Raw genomic sequence first — 15,859 nt, 5'->3', positions numbered from 1 at the left:
AAGACCACTGCTTCACTGAAAAGTAAAAAAAAAAAAAACACAAACACCGATGTTGCTTACCAATATTTAAATGGTTATGTGTAATGTATAAGATATTAGAATGGTAAAACTCTAATCTATAATGGAAAAGCTAGAAAAGGCTCAAAGTGTTACAGGATTTGTGTGTTTTGTGATAGGTCCTTCTAATACCATTTGTGTGTCCATGTGAAAGACCAGTTGGGGGGTCATTTTTAAGCAGCAAAAATAAGACTTACCCGTAGTCATTTGTTCTCCACAATATACAATGCAGCACATAATACAGGAAGACGGCACTCAGCAAGATGGCCACAAGGTACCCTCTCATGGCTGGCCCACCTGGAACACAGGGAACGATGCCAAGGGAAAGGCAAGGTCATTACACAGACGCTCTACACAATGACCTGCCTACAAGCATCAGTGAATGAAGAAACATACAGAGGGAAGAACAGAAGAGACTGATGTCAGCCTATCATTTTGGAAACACCCACTAAATTTGCAGAAGGAGAATATTTTTTTTCTGTCTCTCACCCTCTTTAATCAACACAACACGATTCATGTCTAGAACAATACTTTCCCTTATTAAAGAAGTAAAAAATTCATTCAGAACAAAATTTTACACATCTATTTAATACTCATTTTTTCAAAAAATACCTATTTTCTCTCTCTCAAGAGAAGTGAATATGTATCTTAAGATGTAATAAAAACCTTTTGTTTCATCAGTGCTCAAAATGACTTTTAAATGCTATATAAACTAAAAGTCATTTCCTCACTTGAAAAGACTGGGAAAAAAACTACTAAAAAATATTTACCATATCCTCAATTTTTTACACACTTTTATATGCACCATGTCACAGCATAGGTAAATTTAGCCCCTTTACAAAATAGATTTTTTTTAAAGCCTAAAACATTTTCTTTAGTTTCCACTTCTGCTTCATAGGCAGATATGAACATGGTCTCACTTCTACATGGAAGTAAATGTGAAAGACAAATTTAAAAATGTCTGTATTTCAGTGCCTCTTTCCATCTCCTACCAGGTTTCTGGCTCACCTAGACTTGAATGTCCCACTCCACTCATTCTTGTCCAAAGTGTGAAAGTGTTCACTCAGTCATGTCCGACTCTGCAATCCCATGAACTATAGCCTGCCAGGCTCCTCTGTCCATGGGATTCTCCATGGCAAGAATATTGGAGTAGGTATGGAAGTGGCTACTTCCCTCTAGAGGGAATCTGCCCAGCCCAGCGATCGAACCCAGGTCTCCTACACTGGCAGGTGGACTGTTTACCCTCTGAGCCACCAAGGAAGCTAACCTCAATTAGGGTGATGCAGTGTAGAACATGTGAGTCTAGTTAGATTCTTTTTTTTTTCTTTTTTTGTAATTTTATTGAAATATATTTGATTGGTTAGATTCTTAAAGAGCTCACTGCCTTTATGGGTATAATGGACTAAACATAAAAGAAGCTGTTCTTGATAATGTGAGGTCATCATAACAAACGTCATTCGTTGTTCTGGGCACAGAGTTGAGACTCTCAGGAGCTCCTGAGGGTGTGGGGCTGTTTGGAAGTGATCCTCCACTGTAGGGATGATCCCATGGAGATTGCTAGGCAGGCCCCCCTTGCTGTCAGCTGTTGCTTCTCACTGCAATTAATGCAGCCACCACCCCCACACGCCACTATTATAAACTAATTAGAAGTGAAGGCTGAGTCAGGAGGAAGCAAATGAACGCCTTAAATGAGCAAACTTTAGTTTATCCATATGTCCAATTTAGCAACAAAATCCCCAATCAACACCAGTTGGAAATCAGAAGACAGAAATCATGGCCCAACTCCACGTAATTCCTGGCCTGGGGGTGGGGCAGGGCTTAGGTAAATCAGTCTCCCTTTTCCAACCTGACTGTTCTCACTTGTTGAGGAGTAAGAACACACAACTACCTCTTTGGACTATTAAGCCCGATTGGCCAAAATGATGGGCCTCTGGCATAACCCAGGACACAAAAGGACAGGCTGAGTAAGTTTGTATATTTTATGGTTGTTTGTTTTCTAAAACTAAAGCCAGCTGTGCGTTTTGTTTCTTACATAGTAAAGTGCATGGGTTTGAGAAAGCCAAAGGGAGACTTGGCCCACCCACTGCGCAGCCTGAGCCGTATCCCACTGGACTGAAGGCAAGACTCAACTGGGCATGGCCATGGCACAGAGGCCGCGTCCCCTGCGGGAAGAGAGACCAGAGCAAGCAAGGGCACAGACCGTCTCGGGCCCAGGCCTCCCTGCCCACTGTATTCTGTCCTCCTCGCCCCTCTGTAATATATGCCTTGACATATCATGCATTATTTTAGAAATCATCTTAAGTTTTTGGTAAAAAGCAAGAAATGAATTGCATGATCATCCAGTGGGTTAAAAAAAAAAAAAGTATGGGTCTGGGTTTCTTGAAAAATAATTGACAAAAAAATCCAAGGAATGGAAAGGACTCAGGTTTGGGATGATCAGAGTGAAAGCCCAAGAAAATGAGGCACTGAAGATGGTGGATGCATCACTGACCTAGTTAACTGAGGAAACAAGGACAGCAAGACAGTGAGCCCACAGCCTGACCTTTAGGACACGTGCAGCAGATGCCGGCTCCACGTCTTCCCCTTCCTGCGTGAGACAATAATGTGTGCTCAGTCGTGTCCAACTCTTGGCGGCCCCGTGGACTGTAGCCTGCCAGGCTCCTCTGCCCATGGAATTTTCCAGGCAAGAATACTGGAGTGGGTTGCCATTTCCTCCTCCAGGGGGGTCTTCCAGGCCCTGGGATCGAACCCGTGTCTTTTGCGTCTCCCGCATTGGCAGGTGGATTCTTAACCACTCGCACTACCTGGGAAGCCCATGTGAGAGAAGTGATAATGTTAAACACTTTAGCCAGAGGCCATGAGCCATGCTTCATGCTGACAGGATACAGGGAGCTGGCGCGGACTGGCCTTGGCTCATGCCTTGCACTGAACTGGCTCTGGCAAATGTTTTTGTTTTTTTCATGCATCACACAAACATGAATGTAGGATAAATATAAAAGACTCCAAAGAACACTGAGGAATTCTTTATATACCCTGTGACTTATCTAAAAATACACTGCAACTAAGCCTTTTTGTTGTACATCTGATGGTTTCAGTTATCAGGGATGTTTAGCAACTAAGTTCTAAAATGCACAAATTAGACTTGGACCAAGAAAGTTTTAGAAATTACTGATACCAGGCTTAAGACTGTCCTGGAAGGCATTTTACCATGGGCCAAAATAACCACCAAACAATTTGCTTAAATACTCAAATATTTAAGACTCCATCCAAACTAACATCAGTTATGCAAACACCCAACAAGGATGCCACTTACCAGTAACGGGAGTTTTTTACAAAACATATTTAGGGCTTCCCTGGGGGCTGAGTGGTAAAGAACCCTCCTGCCAACGCAGGAGACATGGGGTTCGACCCCTGATCTGGGAAGGTCCCACATGCTGCAGAGCAACTAAGCCCATGCGCCACAACTATTGCGCTTGTGTTGTGGCTCCCAGGAGCCGCAACTACTGAAGTCCAAGCCAGCCCGCCCTCCACAACAAAAGAAGCCCCTGCAATCAGAAAGCTGAACACTGCAAGAGAGGAGCCTGCACAGCACAGTCAAATATAATGAAAATCAATCCCCCAAAATCTGCATCTAAGGTAAGGCGGCACATTACAGTCTAAAGGAAGAACTCGGGATTTTCAGTTCAGTTTGCTCACCTGTCCCTCAAAGCACATTCCTCGGAAAATTTACCTATTACTTTACATTACAAGGAAGTACAAGTAAGTGAGATTGTTGTTTTTGCCTCACCAGTTCATGGTTTAGCTGAAAACGAGGAAGGGTGAGAAACATTTTTTTCCTTCAAAACGTAAAATGAATCTACTCGTGAAGGGTCATGTGTACAAAACGTAAAATGAATCTACTCGTGAAGGGTCACTGTGTACACCACCTGAGAAAAATTTGGGAAGCTTTGTCACTCTCTCACATGTCACGGGCAACACACAGCACCCACACTCAAGCTGCGAAGCAAACTGGGGCCAGCCAGGATATCCGTGTGATAAGCATGTCGAGATCTTCTGCTTGATCACAGGAAAAAACTTGCAGAAATAAATGAAGTCTCTAAGTCTATAAAGGAAACAACCATTTTGCTTTGAGCCAAAGATTCAAAGCAACACCGGTTAGGATTTAACACAGAGTGCCTGGTTTACAGGGGAACAAAGCCCTTCAATATAGCTCCAAGAACCAAAATAAGTTTCAACATCCTGACAGTAAACAATACATACCAGCTTTCTTGGCTGCAGACGCCACTATTAATAAGACCAGGGTCCCTAAAACACCCTTATAATTGAATAAATCAATTATTCACCTGGAGTGTGAGTAGAGTTTCAAGGGAGAGCAGGAATCGCTGGCAGAGATCAAATGCTTATTTCTTCTCAAATTGTGATACGTAACTGAATAGATGAATAATCTACATATGCCAAAGGCTTCCCTGGTGGCTCAATGGTAAAGTATCCATCTGCCAATACAGGAGGCTGGGTTTTGATCCCTGGGTTGGGAAGATCCCTTGGAATAGGAAGCAGCAACCCACTGCAGTGTTCTTGCCTGGGAAATCCCATGGACTGAGGAGCCTGGTGGTCTAGAGTCCATGGGGTCGCAAAGAGTCAGACAGGACTGAGTGACTAAGCAGGCACTACATATACCAAAGTGGGCTCAACCCTGGCAACAGGTTCTCCTTCTCTTTAATGATTAAAGTATATTTTTTAAGTTCATAAAAAGCTTGTAAGTCTATCACTTCACTTAAGGCTCAAAACGAGCTTGATAAATGGATGTGCGGGTATCATTTCCTTGATGAAGGAAGGAACTGAAAGTTCCTCGGGGTCAGCAATCAGCCCAGCTCACACAGTGTAAGAAACAGAAGCAGGCTAAGTGTGGTCATTGCTTCCCACAGTTCTATTCCTATCTATCAAGACAAAATGCATGAGGGGAACCCAAAAGAGAAAATTCTAACAGACAACTTCCTGAGAGTGCTCCGTTGGTGGGCAGAGTTCCAAAAGTGCAAATTCAGACACAGTGGACGGGAGAGGGCTGCAGGCAGGCTCCCCAACGTGATGTGGCAGGTTCAAGCGTCTGCACCAGCCGACGACTTGTTAACATGCACATTCCTCACCGCCTGCTACACCAGAGTTTCTGGGGCTTGGGGACATGTATTGAAACAAGCGCCCTCCAGTCTGATTCTTATGCTGACCCAAATTAAAATTGGAGAATCATTGCTCTAGGATTCTCAAGGGAACCATGGAGGACACCAATAACAAATGTACTGAAATACAGAGAGCGTAACAGATATTACAATGACGACCCCACTAGCTGGCAAGACCCATGAGAGCAGGACTCGTCCATCATTTTATTTCCATGCATGTATCTGCATCTAACAAAACATGTTACACAGAAGACGCTACGTAGACAGCCATTGAATGGAGTTCCAGATCTTATAACTAGATGTTCTGTATTAATTTTTTACCCAAAATGCCCAGCACATGGGCCAATGCCCAGTGAATAATGGCTCATTAGAATCATTAAGATAAATGTGTATTATACATGTGTCAAGGCCCCTGATAAAATGCTTTTGGTGTATTATCTAATGTAATCTTCACATCCACCTTGTGAGGCCTATAGTAAACTCGTAATTACCATTTCAGAGATAAGCATACTGAAGCTCAGAGAAACAGTAACTTTCCTGAGCCGATAAACTGCAGAACAGGTCTCAAACCCATATCCATCAGACCAGAGTCCACACACTGCACTGTTGCTCTCCAGATGTGAGCTTTTACGGATGGGTGCAGGTCTATTCTTCTGATACCAGACTAAGCATTACACAATGTCTAATCTGTCCATCCTGCCAGCCCCCTAAGCAGTAACAATCCTAGGAACTGGTGAAATGGAGATCAAGTTCGCAGTCAAATGCTGTGCTAAAATACAACTCTACTACTCACAACCTTGTTCTTCCCTACCCCATTCTTCTGGATTTCAGTAAATCTGTTATTTTTTTTTTCTCCGAGTGTCCTAGAGCAGTGATTCTCAAACTTCAGTATGTTTAAGATTCAAACTGGAGGCTCGGAGCCTTGAGCCCCAGAGAACCATAACAGTGTTGCCTATGAAAACTAAACAAAAACCCTATGGAATGACACTTGAAAATGTCAGATTCTTTTCTTAGACTCTCCTAATGCTTTTTTGAATATACAGCGGCTGGTTTTTTTCAACCACCAGTTAGAAAAAAGCACATTCAGCAATAATTCTGGAAACATCATTCTATTCCCTAGGTACAAAAGCCCTGCGGGTATCTCAATCATTATAGGACATCAGGGAAGAAGCACGCTTCCCCACGTGGGTGGGCCCAGCCTGTCTGGCTTCTCTACACCCAGCGCCCTTCCAGGCCCAGCTGCAGACACACCCCACAGCCCGTCTGCAGGCTCAGCCCCACCCCAACCTCTGATACTGATTCTGGCCCAAAGGACAGGAAGCTTCAGAAGCCTTCAGCAGCAGCTCAACAGTTTGGTCAGGTTCTTACTAATCCCCCGCTGACCTTGAACATGTCATTCACCAGGCCTGAGTTCCTATTGCCAGGTCCCTAAATTACATCCTAATTTTCCAGGGTCTGCATTCTTCTCTCTCTCACAACCAACCCAGCAGCCCGGCAACCAAACTTCCAATTTTAAGTAACTAGCATCCTAAACCGCGTCGTCATCCACTCTCGTCCCCTGATACCCCGTTTCGCCAGTGACCAATGTCTTGCTCTGCTGAGGCTCTGTCTCCTCTCTCCCCCAGCATACTGATGCTCAACAAAAACACTCAACCACTTGCATCTTTGTGCAAGTTAGAAAAGGACATCCCTTCTGGCCCCGCAGAACCCTGTGCGGACAGAATTTCAACCACAAGTTTCCTCTCAGCCGCCTGCCCCTGTTACAAGGTTCACCTCCACAATCTTACCAAGCGGCCCTGCTCTGAGCCTGCGTCTGTCCAACCCGGGGAGAGGTCCTTCTGCACTCAGGGCTCCACCAGACCCCAGCTCATGATGACACACACCCAAGACCGTCTCAACTTGGCAACAGATCTTACATCCTGCCTTCCTTCCTCTTTGTGTTTACTGCCTGCTCAGTCTGTGACTCCTCTGCAGTTACGTGTCCCTGGGAGCCTGAGCAGCGGCTCTAGCTCTGCGCTCACGTCTAGGTCTCCGACTCCAGCCCCACGGGTCCCCGAAGCCTCCTAGATCAGCCATCTCCACAGAGTCCGAGCCTTAAAGGAGACACACAGGACTCGGTATGGGTGCAAAGGCCTCAGTTCTCTTTAACTCATTTACTGCCCATCTTTCATGTAACGGTCCTTATCACGAATGGCACAATCCAAATGTGTCCCCTCATTTATATACCAATGAGCTCCACCCTTTGGGGCTGATGATGGTGTAAATAACAGCACCCTTCATTAAGTACTTCCCTGGTGGTTCAGATGGTAAAGAATCTGCCTACAATGCAGGAGACCTGGGTTCGATCCCTGGGTCAGGAAGATCCCCCAGAGAAGGAAATGGCTACTCACTCCAGTATTCTTGCCTAGAGAATCCCATGGACAGAAGAGCCTGATGGGTTCCTGTAGTCCATGGGGTTGCAAAGAGTCGGACACGACTAGCACTTCCACTTTTATTAAGTACTTACAAAATGCCAAGCCTTGCACCAAGCTCTTTCCACACACGATGATGAAAGCAGGGGTGTCAGCATTCCCACTCAAGAGATCTTTCTATACATTATGGGAAACTTGTAAATTGTACATTCTGAAAAACTATAATTACTGTATTTTATAACTATAACAGCATGAACTAAATACAGTCACTTAACTTTTTAAGCAAGGGAATGATAAAGTATGCATCTATTAAAATATACTTACTTAGAAATAACATAATATGAAAAACTGTTCAATTCACAACTAAAGAGATAAATCTTAAGGAATTAGTAAGTCTGGCTGATCAGATTTCTACTAGAAGGATCTGAAATCTTCCAACAGGCCATAATTTTAAAATAAAGAATAATACATATAAAATTAAGTAATAAGTAATATTGTGAAGTGAAGTCGCTCAGTCGTGTCCGACTCTTTGCAACCCCAAGTAATATTATACCACCTTAAAAAGCTAAACTGAAATCTGAAGTTCTGAGCTACTGTTATTTAAAACAAATTAAGGGGGGGGGGGCGGAAATCTGATATTATTGAGTAATATCAAAATAGATATTTTCAATATAGAAAATTATAGAAAAATAGAAAATTATCATTTCATTTACGCACACTTCCCCCTACAAAAGATTTGTATAGTTTCAACAAATTGGACCAACTGTATACACTTGGCTGATTTCTAAACAGCACATTGTACATAGCAGAAGAAGAATATGTATCATTTTCTTTCTCTTTTTCCCCTCGGTTCTTCTGCCATACAATGCTATGCAGCTATTTCCTATATGCGTACACATACCTCCTCTTTGAATCTTTCAAGAAAGCCAATGCTTTTCCCAGATTTCATCCTTGGGATGTAGAGACATATCTTTTTACCCAATAAAAGCTAAGCCCTCAGTGCCAAAGCAGATGACCAAATCCTGCCCCCTAAACTGGGTATGCTCTCTGCCAAGAATATAAAAAGAAATGACTTATCAGCAGAATTTTGGTGTTTTTCATAGCATAACAGGACACACCAAAATCATTCAGCTAATAGTCCACTATACTAGACGTTAAAAATGAATGAACTGAACCTCCTATTTTCAAGATTTCTCCCTTGAGCCTCAGCTTCATTGAAAATAAACAAAGGAGTTTTTAAAGGAACTTCTTATGTTCCTACTGTTCATTCATATTTTCTCCCAGAGACCCATTTCTTCTGCCAGAGTGGAAATTTTCTCTACTTCTTAGATTAATGCCCCACTGACTAAGTAGACTCTCTGAGTAAGAGGTACTGTTAACAGGTTAATGATGTGGCCAATTTTTAAGGTTAACTGTGTAGAGGGAAAAAATTATAATAAAATCCACCACTTTTAAGTGTACAATTTCATGAGCTTCGACAAACCTGTAAGGTCGTGTAACAATCACCAAAATCATACTAAACATTTCCAGCAAGTGTGAAAGTTCTTGTGTCCCTCTTGGCAGGCAATTCTCTTCCCCCCGTTTCTGGCCCCTGACCCGTTCACCTCTGTAGTTTCACTTTCTCTAAAAGGCCATATAAATGGAATCATACAGTCCATGTCTTATTTCTGGCTTATATACATTAGCATAATGCTTTTGAAAAAAATTATCCATGTCATTATTTCTACCAGGAATTCCTTCCTTTTTCTTATTGGGAGGGAAAAAATGTTGCTTGCCATTCCAATAAACAACAGGGTTGCCCACCATCAAACCATCAGCCATTGCAGCTGCTTCCCCCACTCCCTCCACCACCCCTAAACCTCTGACAGCACACTCTGAGATGGAGAAAACAGGATATGGGTCCTCGACAGTTAAGATGTCTATCAAAGGAGTAATTTCAATGAGCCCAGACTTTGCATCTTCCCACACACAGAAAAGCACCAAAATCATTAACTCAAGATGTCTCTTTCGTGATTAGCAGTAATTTTCTGATGTTCAACTATGTTTGTTTGTTTAGCAAAGCAAGCATTAGTTGCTCAGTCACGTCTGACTCTTTGTGACCCCGTGGACTATAGCCCACCAGGCTCCCCTGTCCATGGAATTCTCCAGGCAAGGTCAGCGATCTTCCTGACCCAGGGATCAATCCTGCATGGCAGGCAGATTCTTTACCATCTGAGCCACCAGGGAAGCCCTTTAATTTAGCAAAAACTCCTCTATACCCTAGCTCCTCCCTAGCCTCTTTGGAACAGGTCCTCAGAGCTATCTGAGAGGCTGTCTCTCCAGTTACAGTCCTCAGAAAGGCCACCAATAAAACATAATTCTCAACTTCTAGGTTGTACACTTTTTAAATTAGTTGACATCGCTAAGTAGTATTCCATCTTATGTCTATACCATAATCACAGTTTATCAACTCACCAGTTAACAGACATTTGGTTACTATTATATAAATACAGCTACTGAAATCAAGCAAGACCCTGTGGGGCTCCTGGGCACAGCGGCCTTTCTGTGCCCCCCCACCCCTTTCCTCGTTTGTAGGGAATAGCTTCCAGCCTCCAAGGTCTTCCCTGAGTTTTGAAGAGCAGATTCAAACAGTTGCTAATCAGGGAAGGAAGGGGATGCAAATACAAAGGAGACCCTGAGGCCAGATTAAAGGAGCAAATGGCCTGCACACACCTAGATCCTCATCAGCAACCATGCCTTTGGGCCACTGCTATAAAATTCCTCACCAAACCCTTCCGGGAGGGGATACACAGTTTTTCAGCACACAAGACTGCTATGTTCCCCTTTGCCTAGCAAAGTAATAAAGCTATTCCTTTCAACTCCACCCAAAACTCTCTCCGAGATTCACTTTGACACCGGTGCACAGAGACTTCAGCTTTCAGAATCACTACACCGAAAATTCTAATACAAGGATTTGGGTATACACATGTTATCATGGGTCACATAGTGTATTTTTTAACTTACATGAAGGTTATTACATTTGCTTCAATCTCTCAGTTAAAAGGAAAATCCTCTATCTATAAACAATTCAAATTACTGATGCCACTGAACCATACAAATCGCTGACCCGGGTAAGAACGGATTACTCTATGACTACTGAACACTTAATACGGGTGTGTGCTCTACTTCAAGATATGGTGAACAGAGCTCCTGGTCTGGTGAGGGCAGTTACATTGTTCCAAAAGGAGTCTGATTGATTACCTGCTGTGGTAAGTAGAATGAAACATTTTAGACCCCAGCTCCTCAGAGTGTGGTTCAAAAACCAGGAGGACCCAGTGGGACCCTCCCTGGTATACATCCTTCCTGTGTGCCCCACAGGAAACCTGTATGCAGGTCAGGAAGCAACAGTTAGAATTGGACATGGAACAACAGACTGGTTCCAAATTGGGAAAGGAGTACGTCAAGGCTGTATATTGTCACCCTGCTTATTTAACTTATATGCAGAGTACATCATGAGAAACGCTGGGCTGGAAGAAGCACAAGCTGGAATCAAGATTGCTGGGAGAAATATCAATAACCTCAGATATGCAGATGACACCACCCTTATGGCAGAAAGTGAAGAAGAACTAAAGAGCCTCTTGATGAAAGTGAAAGAGAAGAGTGAAAAAGTTGGCTTAAAGCTCAGCATTCAGAAAACTAAGATCATGGCATCCAGTCCCATCACTTCATGGCAAATAGATGGGGAAACAGTGTCAGACTTTATTTTTGGGGGCTCCCAAATCACTGCAGATGGTGACTGCAGCCATGAAATTAAAAGACGCTTGCTCCTTGGAAGGAAAGTTATGACCAACCTAGACAGCATATTAAAAAGCAGAGACATCACTTTGCCAACAAAGGTCCATCTAGTCAAGGCTATGGTTTTTCCATATTCATTGGAAGGACTGATGTTGAAGTTGAAACTCCAATACTTTGACCACTTGATGTGAAGAACAGACTCATTTGAAAAGACCCTGATGCTGGGAAAGATTGAAGGTGGGAGGAGAAGGGGACGACATAGGATGAGATGGTTGGATGGCATCACCAACTCAATGGACATGAGTTTGATTAGACTCCAGGAATTGGTGATGGACAGAGAGGCCTGGCGTGCTGCAGTCCACGGGGTTGCAAAGAGTCGGACACGACTAAGCAACTAAACCGAACTGAACTGATGCATGTTTGAGTGCTTCTGTAGAAACTACAGCATCCCACCCACGTCTAAGATGATAACTCCAGGCTCAGCACAAGATTCCTGTAACATACCCTGTTACCTCACCACCAACCAATCAGAACAAAGTCACATACCCTGCATCCCTCATCCCATATTTTGCCATAACAACTTCTCACCCCAAATCACCTGAGAGGTGTCAGGGGTTTTGAGCACAAGCCACCCACTCTCCTGGCTTGGCCCTGCAATAAACCTTTCTCTGCTCCAAAATCTGACATTTAGCTGTCTGGCCTCACTGCAGGCTCACTGACCTGCACTGGGTAACAGTCCCAGCATTGCCTCGGAACCTGGTAGAGATGCAGAATCTCAGCTCCCCACACCTTGATCCACGGAGTCAAATACACAGTTTAACACGATCCCCAGTGATCTGCATGTTTGCAAAGCACTGCTAGAGAAGGTCCAAGGAAAAAGGAATTAGATCCCATGGAGAGGATCAGGGCTTCACAAAAAACAGTCTGAAAGGAACTGGAAGCTCATTTTAAGTTCCATACTACCCCTTTTAAGAGTTCTTTGGGCTTGATCTTTTAAAATTTCCAATCAACAGAATTTTGTCTGAACAAACTAGTAGGACTCTCTTTGAAAATAAATGGCTTTGAGAAAAACTTCGCTCAGCATTCCAGGGGATGTTTGCAGTCTCTTTGTAAATTCCCAGACATTTTCTCTCCTATATTGTTTACAGCCTCAGAGAAAATATATAGGATTCCTCTCAGATTACACCTAAGGGACACACACTTCATTCTCCATCACCTTCTTATTTACCTAAAAAGGCCAACTGAATTGCCAAACAATCACAACAACATTTCCAATGATTGCTATTCACAACTGGGACCCAGGTATTATGGATCATAGAGCTAGAAAAACTGAAAGAGTTCAGGGCATTCAGACAGAATAAGGTCCTATGTCACCACATCACAAAAGCAGCAGACAGGATTTAGAAAAAAAAGCAAAGACTTGCCAAAAGTGACCTCACTCATAAGTAGCAGAGTCGGCAGCTCAGGAGAACATTTTTATGTGGGTTTTCCTCCAGCCTGACTCCAGGCTCGTCGTGGGTACACAGTAATAACCCTGAAGTCTTCACTTCATTCCAGGCCTCTTCACTCTCTACAGTTTTCAATCCCTAAAACGCGCCTTGGGCGGCACAGGGTCTCACCCCTGTTGCCTGAGCTTCTAACTCCTTTCTTCCTCACCACACCTAAATACAGGTGTTCTCAGGGTCTTATCTTCATCCTGTTTTCTAAACCCACATTCTCATTACTTCTCAAACCACAAGCAATGATCTCTAAGCTATCTTCCCTTTAAACCAACCCACGTGCTCACTGGCATAAACTCCCCAAAGGCCAGCTCTTATTTTGTCACCTGCCCCACAGGAAAACCTTCATGGCATTCCATTGTCTGCAAAATAAACATAAAATCACTTAGCCTGGCATTTAAGAATCTTTAAGTTGGTTCTTCCATCTTCCTTCTCATCTTCTTCATACAATTCAGGCCTCGTAGCGAGCAGCACAATTGGTTAAGATTGCCTGTGTGGTGATCAGACCCCTGGGTCTGAGTTTCAGTTCTCTGTCTAGTGATATGACCCTAGGAAGTTTCTTAATCTCTTTATACCTCATCTGTAAAATAGGAATAAAGATAGTACCTAATAGAGCTATGTACGTTGTAAATATAAAGCACTTAGAAAAATGCCTGGCACAGGGTAAGGACTTTCCTAATCTTGTTTTTAATTCTTCTTTTAAAACTAATAAAGTATCAGCTGCTCATACACCAAGACTTCATGAAAAAACTAACTCATAACATCCTGGTAATTATACCACAGAACTCATGACATTGTACAACAAAAGCCAAAAAAAAAAAAATTAAGCTTCCATTACTGTATGCTAGCTATTATTTCTCCACATTCATTAAAATATTTCAAAGTATCTGTATTGGAAAGCCTCACTCATCAGCTTATAAAATAAAAGGCATTTAAGATAACAGTAATTCATTAGCAAAACTCAGACCATATTTCTGGCTATAGAAGCCATATCTTTTTATGCCTTTCATAATAAAACTGCTCTGAGCCCTAGTAAAACCAAACAGCCTAGATGTGTAATCAGCATATCAAATATATGTCTTGAAGCAAGAAATGAAATCAAGAGCTTTACAAATAATCTGACTTGGAAAAAAGTTTTCCTCTTACACTCTGATTTGGACCCATTACAATGTTGAGGATTCAAATACTATGTTTGAGGCTCAGAAGCAAATGCTGGGGTCAATTAGCAACACCTAACACCTTCATAGTTAGAACTGGACATGGAACAACGGACTAGTTCCAAATAGGAAAAGGAGTACGTCAAGGCTATATATTGTTACCCTGCTTATTTAACTTATATGCAGAGTACATCATGAGAAATGCTGGGCTGGAAGAAGCACAAGCTGGAATCAAGACTGCCGGGAGAAATACCAATAACCTCAGATACGCAGATGACACCACCCTTATGACAGAAAGTGAAGATGAACTAAAAAGCCTCTTGATGAAAGTGAAAGAGGAGAGTGAAAAAGTTGGCTTAAAGCTCAACATTCATTCAGAAAACTAAGATCATGGCATCTGGTCCCATCACTTCATGGAAAATAGATGGGGAGACAGTGGAAACAGTGTCAGACTTTATTTTTTGGGGCTCCAAAATCACTGCAGATGGTGACAGCAGTCATGAAATTAAAAGACGCTTACTCCTTGGAAGGAAAGTTATGACCAACCTAGACAGCATATTAAAAAGCAGAGACATTATTTTGCCAACAAAGGTCCTTCCGATCAAGGTTATGGTTTTTCCAGTGGTCATGTATGGATGTGAGAGTTGGACTGTGAGGAAAGCTGAGTGCCGAAAAATTGATGCTTTTGAACTATGGTGTTGGAGAAGACTCTTGAGAGTCCCTTGGGCTGCAAGGAGATCCAACCAGTCCATCCTGAAGGAGATCAGTCCTGGGTGTTCATTGGAAGGACTGATGCTGAAGCTGAAACTCCAATACTTTGGCCACCTCATGCGAAGAGCTGACTCGTTGGAAAAGACCCTGATGCTGGGAGGGATTGGAGGCAGGAGGAGAAGGGGATGACAGAGGATGAGATGGTTGGATGGCATCACCGACTCGATGGACATGAGTTTGAGTAAACTCTGGGAGTTGGTGATGGACAGGGAGGCCTGGCGTGCTGCGATTCATGGGGTCGCAAAGAGTCGGACATGACTGAGCGACTGAACTAAACTGAACTGAACACCTTCATCCTAACAAGGTAAGGATGAAGAGCTGAATATATGTCAGCCCTAGACTAGGGAATGGAGGAAGAAGAAGAAACAATGCAACAAAGGGCAAGAAAACTAAATGCTTTGGGTATATAACTCTTTTAATCCTCAAAACCACCCCTTAAGAAAGGTCATCCTATCATACAGATGAAGACACTAAAGCACAGAGAAGTTATAACGTGCCCACAGATGCTCAAATCGTAAGTGGCAGCACTGGAATTTGAACCCAGGCACACACCAGAATCTCTGCTCTTCACTATTAGGTTATAAAGACTCAAAATATTTCCATCTTCTTGATGGAAGGAGATATATAGATTGACAGGAAAGGCAATTCCACAAATCACCAAGATGATTACAGCCCAGCAGTGGTGGTTTAGTTGCTGAGTCATGTCGGACTCTTGCAACCCCATGGACTGTAGCCCACCAGGCTCCTCTGTCCACGGAATTCTCCAGACAAGAATACTGGAGTGGGTTGCCATTTCCTTTTCCGGGGGGTCTTCCTGACTCAGTGATTGAACCCATGTCTCCTGCATTGCAGATGGATTCTTTACCGCTGAGCCACAAGGGAAGCCCTTTAAAGCCCAGATTTCATTCAGTTAAGACGTTTCTGAGGCTTTCCTGCTGGTCCAGTGGTTAAGAATCACCTGCCAATGCAGGCGACACAGGTTTGATCCCTGCTCCAGGAAGACTCCACATGCCTTG

The 15,859-nt window shown here is 43.1% G+C and overlaps 1 protein-coding gene across 7 annotated transcripts in view; it reads right to left on the bottom strand.

Annotated features, from left to right (window-relative positions):
* ST3GAL6 (ST3 beta-galactoside alpha-2,3-sialyltransferase 6) overlaps nt 1-15,859 on the bottom strand; it is a 90,105-nt gene that overhangs the window by 50,192 nt on the left and 24,054 nt on the right. For 5 of the 7 annotated variants that reach the window (XM_043892575.1, XM_043892579.1, XM_043892576.1 and 2 more), the window contains one exon: nt 255-354. In XM_043892575.1, the coding sequence (XP_043748510.1) occupies nt 255-343 (89 nt within the window). In that variant the 5' untranslated portion in view covers nt 344-354. Of the gene's footprint in view, nt 1-254; nt 355-2,599; nt 2,645-7,018; nt 7,150-15,859 lie in introns of those variants that run through there. The other 2 variants (XM_043892582.1, XM_043892578.1) reach the window with 2 other exon arrangements.

Source organism: Cervus elaphus, chromosome 31 (genome assembly GCF_910594005.1).
Source record: "Cervus elaphus chromosome 31, mCerEla1.1, whole genome shotgun sequence".
Taxonomy (NCBI): Eukaryota; Metazoa; Chordata; class Mammalia; order Artiodactyla; family Cervidae; genus Cervus; species Cervus elaphus.
This window is presented reverse-complemented; position numbering and strand designations above follow the sequence as displayed.